The following is a 13,663-nucleotide window of genomic DNA, read 5'->3' as shown; positions in this document are numbered from 1 at the left end:
TGTTCATAGACGATTTCTTTGTTGTTTTCTGGGAACAGATTTGGTGAAATAACAGGCTCACAGCCTTAGCAATGAAATTACTTTATTACATGGTGTTATGCTGCCAGGAAATCCTTAAAGGGTGAGGTATCCGCTGTTATTTTTGAAGGATTTTTTTTTTTTTTTGACCATGCCTGCTATGTAATCTTAATTCTATTTCTATATGCTGTATTGTAAATTGAATTGTGGAAACTTAATACTTGTCCATAGTTAAGTATCATAATCCACTTGGTTCTTCATATGCATGCAGGAGCAGAGTTAATATGGAGAGCACACACTCAAAGGAATAATAAAATGCATTTTGGTATCTAACTTTATGGAGATGTATTTCCTTAATTATGTTCTCCTTGAGCTAATATTAAAATTTCACCACTTTGCCTTTCCAAACAGATGCCCGTGAAAGATGAAAGAGGTGACCTGGATGTGAGCAAAGTAGTGAAGGTGAGCTGGCCTAGGGTTAATTCTCACCTGTGTTGGTGAGTTGTGTGGGAAAAGGAGGGTCCAGGCCAAGATGCAGATTCCGGGGACATGATCTTAATGATGTAAATGTCAAACTTTCATGCCCTTGTAGTGTATTTTTCCACTACAGATTTTTTAATTGCCCACTCTTGGCAATTCAGCCAGTCCCTAACTTAACAGTTCAACCAGTCCCTAACTTAACAGTTGGGCCCAGAGGTGGTTGGGTGCCTTCTGCAGAGATGCCTGCTGTCATGCAGGTTGGCCGTGGTGTGATTGAGGCTCCTAAAATGTGTGGATCCTTACGTACACTCTTACTGTATACAGTGTATGTGTGCATGTGTGTTAAGTCACTTTAGTCGTGTCTGACTCTGTGCGATCCTATGGGCTGCAGCCTGAAGTATGTGTGTGTATGCGTATATATACACACAGGGTATACATATATGCTGTATATGTATACAATATATACAGTGTATGTCACTATATATGCTCATGATTATGCCAGACAGAAGAATGTATTTTTCTTCAAAGAACAAAGATGCTCAATTCCTTGAGAGTAATATTAAACATTTACTTCAGAAAAGTATTTTTAAAAAGTGTATTTTATAAATGAAGTCATCAGTTCTCTATGAAAAAGTTTCCCCACAGAATTAGAAAAAAATGAAATTTTGATGACTCATCTCTAGCAGCCAGCCTTCTGGCAGAGATTTAAAAAGCAATATTCACACTTGTGTTGTGTTTAGGTTATGTTGTAGTTACTTGTTTTCTATTAAATTGTGAGCTCCGTGAAGGTAATAACTAGGTATTACTTTTGTCTTGGTATCTGATACTTGGTAAATGTTCATTGATACCATCAGACCCAATGTTCTCTCACCCAGTAGCCTTCTTTACCAAATGTACCACTGCAGGTGATGTCACAGACCCACACACTGGAATCCTGTTGGTCAGTAGAGTTATGGCTTGGGTACCATAGGTTTTGTAGAGGTGGGCCAGGAGGAAAGCTCAGAACTAATGATTTGTAGATTAAGGAGCTGGCTGGATTGACAGCCAGATTCTAGGCACCTAAGAAACCACTTGATTTTGTAGCAATCAAAATCCAAAAATCTGCTTGAAAGGAAAAAATAAGGTAGCAGTCAGTCACTGTATATTACTTACGTAATATGTAATATGTCACCATCTGTCCTGTTCTTGGGAAGACAACCCATGGTGGGCATTGCCTTGTTCACTAAAAACTTCATGAGCACAGCAGCCCAGGCCTTACAAATGTGAGCAAACACTGGGTCTGCCAGGAGTGTCACTTTTTATGTGAACTTTTTACTCAGCAACAAATGATGTGTGGAAAGAAATCTGGTCCATCCACTCAGAAGCTAGTGATGTTGGAGGATTTCTTAGTCCCTCTGACCCTCAGGCTCCTCCCAGGTAAAATGAGGACAGCACTGTGTGTGTCCTTCACTTGGGAAGATGAGAAATATCAATAATATGTCAGAACCCCTTTAACTAGCACATTAGCATGTCTCCATGAAATATTCATGCCAAATCCCAAACATTGTTCCTTCTGAAAATTAAAGACTTAAAAGGGAAAAAACATTAAAATGAACCACTCATAGTAAATAAGACTCCTTCCTAGTATAAGGAGGTGGGTAATTTAAAGTAGAAGCTTAGACACAAAGCTGACATAACAAGGTTCTGTCATTAGCGCCACAGGGGTCCCAAAGATGATAGGAGACATCCCTGTCCAGACAGGATCTTGCAGTTTGAGTGGCATAGTGGGGAGCAGTGGCCAGATTTGGCACTAGGGGAGGCTCTGCCACTCATGAGAGCGATGCTGCTAGCATTGACAAACTGCTTCTCCTCTGTATTGGTTTCTTCACATGAGTTTCCTCCCTGACAAAGCACCACAATTCAGGTGGTGTAAAACAGCAGAAATCTATTCTCTGACGGTTCTGGGGGCTTGAAGTCTGAAATCACGGTGTCGGGAGGGCCACGTTCTCTGAAGTCTCAAGGGAAGAAGTCCTCCAGCCTCCTCCCACCTTCTGCTGGCTCCTGGCACTCCTTGGTGTTCCGGGACTGTAGCTGTATCGCTCTAGTCTCTGCCTCTGTCTTCACATGGCCTTCTTCACTGTGTGTCTTCACGTAGTTAACTTTACGTGTCACCGTGAGTGGGCCCCTAGTGCCCAGGTTAAACATCATCTCTGGTTGTGTCTGTGAGGGTGTTTCCAGATGAGAATAGCACTTGAATTGGCGGACTTAGTAAATGGGTTGCCCTTCTCAGTGTGAGCCAGTTTCCTCCAGTGTATTGACAACCTGAATGGAACAGAAGGCAGAGGAAGGAAGAATTCATCCTTTTCTCCCTGCCTCCCTCCCTGATGTATCTGGGAGATCTCATTTCATCCTCTGCCCTTGGGCTGGGGTTTACATCACTCTCTCCTCTGGTTCTCAGGCCTTTGGACTTGGGTTGAATTATGTCACCAGCTTTCCTGGGTCTTCAGTTTGCAAATGCAGATATAGGACTTCTTTTTTTTTTTTAGATATAGGACTTCTGCACCTCCATAATCTTGTGAGCCAAGTCCTTATAATAAATTAATTAATTAATTTCCCCTGACTCCTTTAGCTAGTCTGATCTTCTCTCTACTAGAACATATATCTGGTAAGATGGACTTAATATCTGATAGAAAAGACAGGCCTTAGAAAATTCTTTATCCCTTTAAAGGTACATTAAGCTAGAGTATAGTGATTATTGGGGCTTCCTGGGTGGCTCAGGTGGTATAGAATCCGCCCGCAATGCAGGAGACCCTCATTCGATTCCTAGATTGGGAAGTTCCCCTGGGGAAGGGACAGGCTACCCACTCCAGTATTCTTGGGCTTCCCAGGTGACTCAGACAGTAAAGAAAACGCCTGCGTTGCGGGAGATTGGGTTTGATTCCTGGGTTGGGAAAATCCCTTCGAGGAGGGCATGGCAACCCACTCCGGTATTCTTGCCTGGAGAATCCCCATGGACCGAGAAGCCTGGTGGGCTACAGTCCATAGCGTCGCAAAGAGTCAGACACGATTGAGCGGCTAAGCATAGCACAGGACATGGTGATTATTGCGGGAAATGCCATTTGATAGGCATGTTGGCCATTATGTAATCTTAGTGTAATAATCTTAAACATTTTTGGAAGTTGAAAAGTATGTAAGTGTATATATTTCCAGGATAACAAATAAGTGAAGAAGGGAATGGCAGTCCACTCCAGTATTCTTGCCTGGAGAATCCCATGGACAGAGGAGCCTGAAGGACTACAGTCCATGGGGTCACACAGTGTCAGACACGACTGAAGTGACTTTCCACACAGCAAATAAGTAAAAGCTGTCTTTAAAGAAGCTTTATCATGTCCACCTTGAATGCTCTTAAGGGAGTGTGGCTGCTTGTAACCTCATTGGATGTTGTGCTGGGTTTGATTGTATCCCCCTCCAAATTCATACGTTAAAATCCTAACCCCCAAAGGTAATGGTTTTAACATTAGAAGGCGGGGCCTTTAGAAGTTGCTTAAGTCATGAGGGGAGAAACTTCATGAATGGAATTAGTGCTTTATAAAAGGGGCTCCAGAGATACCCCCAGCCCTTCCGCCACATGAGGACATAGTGAGAAGACACGGGCTCTGAACTAGGAAGGGCACTTTCATCAGAACACAATCATGTCAGTGCCTTGATCTCAGACTTCCCAGTCTCCAGAACAGTAAAATATAAATTTTTGTTGTTTATAAGCCACTCATTCTATGATATTTTGGTTTAGCAGCCCAAAGGAACTAAGACACATCATTATTCTGGAAGGTGACCTTATTTGGAAATGGGGTCACTGCACATGTAAATCATTTAGTTAAGATGAGGTCATGAGGGTGACCTAACCCAGTATGACTGGTGTCTTTATAAAAGGGGGAAAATTTAGACACAGAGAGAGACAGACTTGGGGAAGATGATATGAAAGACACTGGAGAATTCAGCCCTCTGCAGGCCTTAGGGAGAGGGCTGATAGATCTTCCCCTCACAACCCTTAGAAGGAACCAAACCAGCTGATACCTTGACTTTGAACTTAGCCTCTAGAACTGTGAGACAATAAAGTCCTGTTGTTTAAGTCCCTCAGTTTGTGTACTTTGTTACAGCAGTCATAGCAAGCATATGCACATACTTTCTGGGTGTTTCTTCCTACCAGCCCCCGGATCTGAGTGGGTGCCTGAGGGAACCCACCAACTGCTCCAACTGAATGGTTAGAACTGACCCATGAACTGGAACTTCTGGACATATTCCTTGGTGTCACCTTTGGCACTGTCCTTTCCCAAGGGCTTCTTTTGCTAAGACTCAGGCAGCTGATGAAATAGCAGTCTTCCCTCTTTTTTCCTGCTTTTACCCCCCAGCCGATTTTCCAAAGCTACGTTTAAGACATAACTGCCACCGAAAGTGCTTGCCAGGCATTCAGCGCCCACCCCCCCCACCCCCCCAGAGTTCAGCCTTGGATGGTTCCAGTGTCTTTGAGGAAAATTAATAGGTGATATCTGATTCTATCCTGGGCCTCTGGCTCTTGGTTGTGGTGAGAACGGTCCGAAGTGGTCGAACCTGTAAAGGCAATTCCCCTAAATAGATAGTGTGCACACCGGTGCACACTCTTAAACAGAAGGGGGCAGAGAAATGAAGGGGGCAAAGAAAATGTGTTTTCTATGAATCATTTTTTAAATAATTTTTACAAAATTCTTTTTCAGCCAGTCCAGGCTACTCTGTCATCTTTGAAGATGTTAGATGTGGGAAAGTGGCCAATTTTCTCCCTTTGTTCTGAGGAAGAACTGCAATTAGTTCGTCAGGCCTGTGTCTTTGGCAGTGCCAGCAATGAACTTCTGTATACTACAGTAAATGATGAGGTAATGTTGAAGAAAAAATTTCAGCCACTTATATTTTTAGTAATATGTTTGCTAAATTGAAGATCTTGGGGGAACTAAGGAATTAAGATTAAAAAAAAATGCACAGAGTAAATCCTTATTTATTAAATAATGAAGCAGTTTTACTGTAAGGGGACTATGCCTGTTTTGAATGTAATTACAGGTTTGTCAGAAATAGAACTGCTTGAGCTAACAGTGGTTTTCCCCCACAGATTTTTGTGCTTGGCACAAACTGCTGTGGTTGTTTGGGATTAGGTGATGTCCAGAGCACCATTGAACCTCGGAGACTGGACTCTTTAAGTGGCAAAAAAATCGCCTGCCTCAGCTACGGGAGTGGGCCACACATTGTCCTTGCAACAACAGGTAACCTAGGAACACAGGGTAGAATTTTAGCCATTGCTTCATTTGTTGAGGAGCAACACTGGGACCACCCCTTTCACTGAGAACATACTCTTTGATTGGGCAAGGCTTTCTGGCTCTGCCCTGTGAACTGGTCTATGCTTTGGACTGTATGAAATATGAACATATCTGGATATCAAAGTAAGAAAAGGTAGCCGATGGAATCTAGCAGTTATTGGCACTTTGGTTGTCAGAATGACAGTGCTATAAGCCTACTTTAGAAGTGTAATTATTGTGCATTAGAATGCTGAACCTCACTCTGGACATTTTGAACTTGAGATTCTTGATCTACAAACAGAGAGGTTAAAACTAGATTCTAAGATCCCCTCTAACTCTTAACATTCTGTGATTCTGACATTAAACAATGACTGATGGCTCTAATTGGTGTCAGTAGTATAAGGAATTAAATATTCCCTTGGCTTTTCATGCATTCAGACTGATAAGACTTTATCATTAAAACATCTTATTGTGTAGTATTAATACATATTCAAAAAAGTTCATGAACTATATATGCACAGTTTTATAAATAATTACAAAGTACGTGTCCATGTTCTGTCACCCAGATCAAGAAATACAATCTTATGATTACCCCCAAAGCCCTGAACATGTATTATACTGCACAATAAGTAATATAATAAAGATTTTAAAAATTAACTTGGTAACCATTTATAAATAAGGAAATTAAGATTCAGAGAAGTTAAATAGCCTTACAGTCTTTTGAATTTCAATCTGGGTTTTTTTTTTTCCTCATAGTAGCCTTTTCTCTGTTATTTATCAAAAACCTATCTTCCAGTTATTTTAATTGCATCCATTTAAATTTCATCTTGTTGCTTTGAGGCAGAATGTAGTTTAACTTTCCAAGTGTTTTCTTTTATAAAATGAGTTTTGTGGAATAGGGAAGTTGATTAACTTTCGCATGTGAATTTTTAGTTTCCATTTGTGGAAGTGTGTAATATATATACTTTCATATAATGAATAGTTGTTTTGAAAGTAGGTTATGTTTCTTTTTATTTTCAGAAGGAGAAGTCTTTACCTGGGGTCATAATGCTTACAGTCAGCTGGGTAACGGGACAACTAATGCTGGTCTAGTGCCCTATCATATCTCTACTAATCTGTCGAACAAGCAAGTCATTGAAGTGGCCTGTGGGTCTTACCATTCTTTGGTGCTAACATCTGATGGAGAGGTGAGAATAGTCAGCCTAAATCTCACTGATCATAAGGTTTCAATAAGATTATATAGATTCCTATAGCAGACATGGAAATATGATCATTTAATTAAAATAACCACCAACCTCACATTCATCTTACTCTTGTTAGCAGTTCATAGTCATGGTGTTTATATTATGACATGTACCTGTATGTGGTAAGGATTTGTATGACTGCAAAATGTTGAAGGATGTATTGTTACTTCTCTTCACAAAAAGAAAAATTCCCCAAATGCTAGAAAATATGACTGAGGCAAAGTAGATATTTTATAAAGATTATGTGACATTCGATTATAATTGTTGCTGTTTAGGTAGATAATGCCAATAACCTAATTTTATAAAGTAATATATTTTATGAGAATGCATCCTGTTAAAACCTCCCTGTCTATGTTGTGAGAATTTATGAATATCAAGCACTTGGAGGGCAAAAATGAGGCCAGAAGTGCCACTTGAGACACTCTGTATATTAGCGTGTTTTATTTACTGATTTCTTCTTTCAAATAGGTATTTGCATGGGGTTATAATAACTCTGGGCAGGTAGGGTCTGGATCAACAGCCAATCAGCCGATCCCTCGAAGAGTCACCGGCTGCTTACAGAATAAAGTGGTTGTGAACATAGCCTGCGGGCAGATGTGCTCGATGGCAGTGGTGAACACCGGGGAGGTAAGAAAGGCATTTCATGCGTCGCTTCAAAAAGCCCGTCTACCTTCTCAGTGTTCTGCTGGCCTCACGACAGAGACCATGACTGCTTTTTGGCTTTTGTGGGCATCGAGTCTCTTGTTTTCTCTCAGGTCTTTGTCTGGGGCTACAATGGAAACGGGCAGCTGGGACTCGGCAGCAGTGGCAACCAGCCAACCCCCTGCAGGGTTGCAGCTCTCCAAGGCATTCGTGTCCAGCGGGTATGTCCCCTGTGGGTTTACATGTGCCTGTTTTTAAATCTATGGTGGCAGACATACCAGTGTACTAAAAAAAGGTCAGTCGTCTTAGCAGGATAAAAAGTTGAAGTAGAGGTTAAAGTTGTTTTCCTGAATTTAGCTGTAATATTTATCAGAAAATTTTTATCTCCAATGCACTCTCACACGTAGCTCTTGGAATGTAAACTTTTATTGTCTTTTCCAAGGAAGCTTTGGCAGTTTGTATCAAGAGCATTAAAAATATTCACCCGCTTTGATCTGTAATTCTGCTCTTAGGGCATATATACTAAGGCACCAAAGAGAAAGTGACTTATAGAAGGTATAGTTCTTAGAGCAGACAAAACAGAAAAAGAATGAAAGAAAAAGAAAACAATGGTAAATAATAGATGTAGCATAATTTATCCAATCAGACAGTAAGTTAATGGTTAAATAAGTGATACTGAATCTATATGAACAGAAATGATGCTTACAAAGGATTTTAATAGTGCTGTATGCTCTGTTTAGTAAAAAGATACAGGACTACTTATACAGTATGATCATTTTTAAAAAAGCCTTCAATGTATATTTCTATATTTTTTTATAAATAAACAATCCTGACCTTAAGATGACTTTCATAATTATATTTTTCTATATCTTTTTCACATTGAATTTATGTTTTACTTTCATAATAAAAAGAGAAAGTAGTTCTTGAAAAAGAGAAGAGTCTATTTCTTATTCCTTTCACACACTTTGATCTCTGTGAGCATGATGAATGCCACAGTAAAGGTGGCTAAACTGGACTCTTGTCACTGCAGGACTCATGTTGATCTCAGTGCAGTTTTCACCACACGTGGGGCCTAAACTACATCTGGAGGGGTGTTGGCTGACTTTAATGCCTGCCTCTCTGGCTACCGTTGCCCCTTTTGCATTTTTGATTCTTAACCTATCTTGTGGAAAGCATGTTTCGCTCTGTTTGCAGGCCTGAGTGGATTTGGTTTTTCTCTTTTCAGGTTGCCTGTGGCTATGCACACACTTTAGTATTAACAGATGAAGGTCAAGTGTATGCTTGGGGCGCAAATTCTTACGGCCAGTTGGGTACTGGCAATAAAAGTAACCAGTCCTACCCTACCCCTGTCGTTCTGGAAAAGGACAGGTAATATGTGTATTTTCAAAATGAATTCAGTGTTCTTCAGTGATAAAACAAAACTGAGGCATGATACAGAATTATGGGCAATTTATTGCTAGTATTAGAGTATTCCTGAACAAGACCATTCATTCCTTTTTAAAATTAGCTTTAGAATTTGGGGGAAGGTTGAGTGTATGTTAAATATTCTATTTTAGTCACCCATATTTCATCTATACCTGTAATAGTTACTCTATACAAACTACAATGACTAAACCTCCAACAGCTCTTCGGCATTATTCTTTTCACTCAGAAATTTCCTTTCCCCCCCATTCCCATTGTTCTCTATTTCACATTCTTAAGGAGTTAATAACATTTGAGGTCTGTCTTCTGTGGTTTAGGAAGATGAAAGTACCTCCGATGGGAGTATAATGCCATTCACCCAGCTACTTATCAGATTTGCCAGTTGAAAAGGGTAGGGCTGTTTTTCATGACCTCAGCTCCTAGGCTCTCACTGAGGAAGAGCAAATGGTTATGAAATTAGAGCGTAGTTTTGTGCACTTGTGTGCACGGTTGTGTACTGAAGTGAAAGTCGCTCAGTCGTGTCTGACTCTTTGCAGCCCCATGGGACTGTGGCCTGCCAGGCCTGTCTGTCCGTGGAATTCTCCAGGCCAGAATGCTAGTGCGGGTAGCTGTTCCCTGCTCCAGGGGATCTTCCCAGCCCAGGAATCAAACCCAGGTTTCCTGCACTGCAGGTGGATTCTTTCCCACCTGAGCCACCTGGGAAGCCCAAGAACACTGGCGTGGGTGGTCTGTCCCTTTTACAGAGGATCTACCAACCCAGGAACTGAACCGCAAGGTTGTGATAAGTGATTAGCATAACCCCAGAGTTTTTTTCCCCAAATTATCCCACTATTTTTGAAGGTCTCTTGAACTTCTCAAACATGGCCTTATCACTCCCTTTTCACTCTTCATTTCTTGACACAGAAGCATGGAACACGAACATTTCATTATCTTTTCTGTTAAACCAGGGTTGACATCATAGAAATCAGTATTGCTATTTTCATTTTTAGTGTACATATAAACTTCTATGATATCTGACTTTTAAATATATGGATAAGTTATTTTGCATTTGTATGTAGTTCTTTTCTGTATTTCTGTCAGAATATTTAACAGTGAAAATGAAGAACCAGTCATTTTCAGTCCCTTGATTTTCATTTGAGTATTGACCTCCCCACCCGCCACTGATCTTATAGTAAGACCCTAGACTCCTTAAGAACTGGGGATGATGGAGAAGGAAATGGCAAGCCACTCCAGTATTCTTGCTTGGGAAATCCCCTGGACAGAGGAGCCTGGTGGGTTAGGCTTGCAAAAAGAGTCAGACTAGACTTAGCGACTAAACAACACAGAGAGACAGAGACTGGCGGCAGACGGGGGCCGAGGGCCATGTATGCGGCACCCCAGGATCATAGGAGGCACCCCTGTCCTACGTCTGCATTGGCCTCCTGCAGCCTGATGGCTGCGGGGCCTCAGAGGGCCACTGGCAGGGGTCTGCTGCTGAGCTCAGAAGTATACCTAGCATCACACCAGTGAGGGGGTCCACAGGAGGTGGTCCTGGATCTCTCCCTGCCCCATGCCTGCCCAGGACCAGGTGCTGGTTTCCAGATGCTGCGGTGAGCCATTCAAGCAGGAAAAAAAAACACACACACAAAGAACTGGGGAGGAGGGAAGATAATGAGGGTCCTGTGCTGACAGGCACACAGGAGATACAAGCAGCCATGTCATTTTTATTTCTCTTAAAGGTAGTTCAGAGCCACTCAATAGAAAGAGAAGAGACCGTCTTGAGGCTTTGAATAATCACAAAAGTGTCTCAGGCCAGCAAATCCAGTCACTCAGGACATTTAGTATTTAGACAACACGGCACAGAAGTGTGAAAGGACCAGAGTTAGCATGGGTATAAAAACAAGCTGTATCTGCATGGCGCTTTACCATTTTTCTGGTGTTGCCTCACTTCACATAAACTTGAACTCCTCTGTCCTTGGGCTCATGGAATCGGCTGCCATGTGCCCACCAGCAGTTTGCCCCACCTCGTGCTGCTGGTCCTGATGGGCTCAGAGCGAGTGTCGGGTCTTCTCACCGTAGTCACGCTGGGACGGACAGAATATAGGGCGACTCGGTGGGAGAAAGCCAGAGAGTGAGAGATGCAGGCATGGGAGTTATGTGAGTGTCCAGATACCTGGCACTGGAGAGTTACCTGTTCCCTTCTGTCTTTTTAAAAAATCTTCACAACTTAAAAACATTTGTTTTTTTAAATTATATAGGTAAAAAAAAGTAGAAATTGCTAAACATGTGCATACTTAATGTTGTCCACCTAAACATGATTTTGGCTAGAATATCAAGGATGAGTGTTTTGAATGAGATGTTCCTGCTTTTCTCAGTTTCTCGTGCTTGAATTTCGTGCGGTGATTTTGAGCTTGTGGGCTCTCTGTCGCACGAATATTGCAAGGGAGGAACCTCTAGGTTTGCACGGGCTTGTTCTGCACCTCCCCACCCTTTTCAGTGACTGAAGCTTTGCAGGAACATTATGACTTACCTCTCAGGAACTCGTGACTCTCGGGGCTCATTGTGGGGAGGCTGGGCTAATTAGAAAGAACAGGATTGAACTCGGGGTGGGGTGGATCATCAGGTCTTGGTTGCGTGTTCCCAGAAGTGGAAAGTGAAAATCTGGCTACGTGGTTTATTTGCTCAAATAACAACCCAAGAAAAACCTGATTTTTAAAATATTTTTTTTCACAGAAACCTATTTATGATGAAGAATGCTAACGTTTTATGTTCACGGAGAAGTGATTTTCATAGTTAAAATGATTCTCTTTAACTCAGTCATTCCCAGTCTTTCTGAATTTTCAATACTTTGATTTACCAGCATTTAAAGTTCCATAAAAAACATATTTTGAGTTAAATTGATTTCTAAACTCACTTTGCCTTGAATTTTTGTGAATTTTGTAGCTTCTTGAGGTGTTAATAATTAGTACTGTGTTGGCCTCACAGGAGCAGAATTGAGAAACACTGCTCTGTATCTTGTAATGGTCATGATTTCTTTTCTGTTATTTTTCTTCTTCACAAATTACCTTATTTTCGCTCTTCAGTTTTCTGTTTTGCATTCTTTCTCATTCTCTGCCGTTCTAGTTCTCATACCTCTTAGCCATTAAGCCATGCCATTGTGGTAGATCATTTTATTTAGGTGACGCCAAATCCATTTATTGTCAACGTATCGTAACTTTTTTTCCAGTAGGAATGGCTGGCTACAAAATAAAGTATGCTGTACGCCAGACCTCCTGGGCTTCCCTCTTGGCTCAGCAGTAAAGAATTCACCTGCCAATGCAGGAGACATGGGTTTTATCCCTAGGTCAGGAAGATTCCCCTGGAGAAGGAAATGGCAATCTACTCCAGTATTCTTGCCTGGAAAATTTCATGGACAGAGGAGCATGGCACGCTAGTCTTTGGGGTCACAAAAGTGTCTGACATGACTTAGCGACTAAGCAACAACAATGCCAGACCTCCTGGCAGTAAACCTTAGCTCAGTTTATTGTCTACTGCATGTATGACTAGACAATTTGAACTTCCATATTTGCTTTTTTGTATGAATCAGACGAAGGACAGATGACCTCAGACAAAGGCAGGGCGCTTTGGCAGATGCTGGAGTCCCAAACCCAGACCTGAAGGTTCCTCTAAACTTTCTCCCTTCTCGTTGCTGTAGCAGCTGCTATGGTCAGCCAAGCCCAAGCCCCACCCCTGACTTCCCTAGTGGCACTGGGTGTTCCAGGGAAACGCCCTAGCCATGCCCAGGGACGGCCAGCCTTCGCAGCTTCTCTGGATCTTTAACTCCCTGGCTGTGGAAGCAGCATCCCGCCTCCTCGCATGAATGGCAGAGACTGCTTCCCATTCTTGGAGGGTCATGGTAAACATTTCTGAAGTGAATGTAGGGGTGAAGTTATTTTGGTTTTCTGGTATTGGGTAGTTTAGCACAGAAGTTCACGGTTGTGTTCCAGTCAGTTACATTTTTCATGGAACGTTTGTTATCAGGGAAAAGAGAGGTCCACCAAAGTGCCCAAGAACATTCCTGACCAAGGACTTTGTGCATAGTGACACTGAGAGGCAGTGAGTACTTTCTGTTTGTTCAAACAGAGGGTGTGTGGGCACAGGTGATACGAAAGAAAGCTGGCCATGAACGGTGGGCAAATTATAGTAGGCCTTAAGGACATGTGTCTGGATTTTTGTCTTGTGGGAAGTCAGTGAAAGGTTTGAAAGGAGTCATGAGAATGGTTTTTCAAGAGAATCATTAACTTGACAGCATTGTGCAATTTAGGTCAGGAGAGAGAGAAAGTCTAAGACAGGGAGACCTAAGAGTTACATCAGTCTGGATTTCGGGTGTGCTTGATGAGGCTCTGGCAAGTGGGAGACATTACCAAAAAAGAATTTGTTGTTATTTTGCCAACTGGATATTCTGAAGAAAGTGCTAAGTGAGGATGGAGGAGAAGTCAGAGATGACCCTAAATTTCCTAAAGTTCTGGGAATGCTGGTACCATTGCCCAAGGCAGAATCAGGATGGCACCTCACTTGGGGTAAAATATTATTTCAAGT

At 41.9% G+C, this 13,663-nt stretch overlaps 1 protein-coding gene across 14 annotated transcripts in view; it reads left to right on the top strand.

Annotated features, from left to right (window-relative positions):
- The window catches only part of RCBTB2 (RCC1 and BTB domain containing protein 2), a 64,322-nt gene that overhangs the window by 37,280 nt on the left and 13,379 nt on the right, over positions 1-13,663 (top strand). For 11 of the 14 annotated variants that reach the window (XM_043891904.1, XM_043891899.1, XM_043891906.1 and 8 more), the window contains 7 exons: positions 430-480; positions 5,229-5,384; positions 5,615-5,765; positions 6,819-6,985; positions 7,511-7,669; positions 7,798-7,905; positions 8,910-9,052. In XM_043891904.1, coding sequence (XP_043747839.1) covers positions 430-480; positions 5,229-5,384; positions 5,615-5,765; positions 6,819-6,985; positions 7,511-7,669; positions 7,798-7,905; positions 8,910-9,052 — 935 coding nt within the window. Of the gene's footprint in view, positions 1-38; positions 122-429; positions 481-5,228; positions 5,385-5,614; positions 5,766-6,818; positions 6,986-7,510; positions 7,670-7,797; positions 7,906-8,909; positions 9,053-13,663 lie in introns of all 14 variants that reach the window. The other 3 variants (XM_043891909.1, XM_043891908.1, XM_043891905.1) reach the window with 2 other exon arrangements.

The sequence above is a fragment of the Cervus elaphus genome, chromosome 30, assembly GCF_910594005.1.
Source record: "Cervus elaphus chromosome 30, mCerEla1.1, whole genome shotgun sequence".
Lineage (NCBI taxonomy): Eukaryota > Metazoa > Chordata > Mammalia > Artiodactyla > Cervidae > Cervus > Cervus elaphus.
Note: the sequence above shows the minus strand (reverse complement) of the source record. Positions and strands in the feature narration are given on the sequence as shown.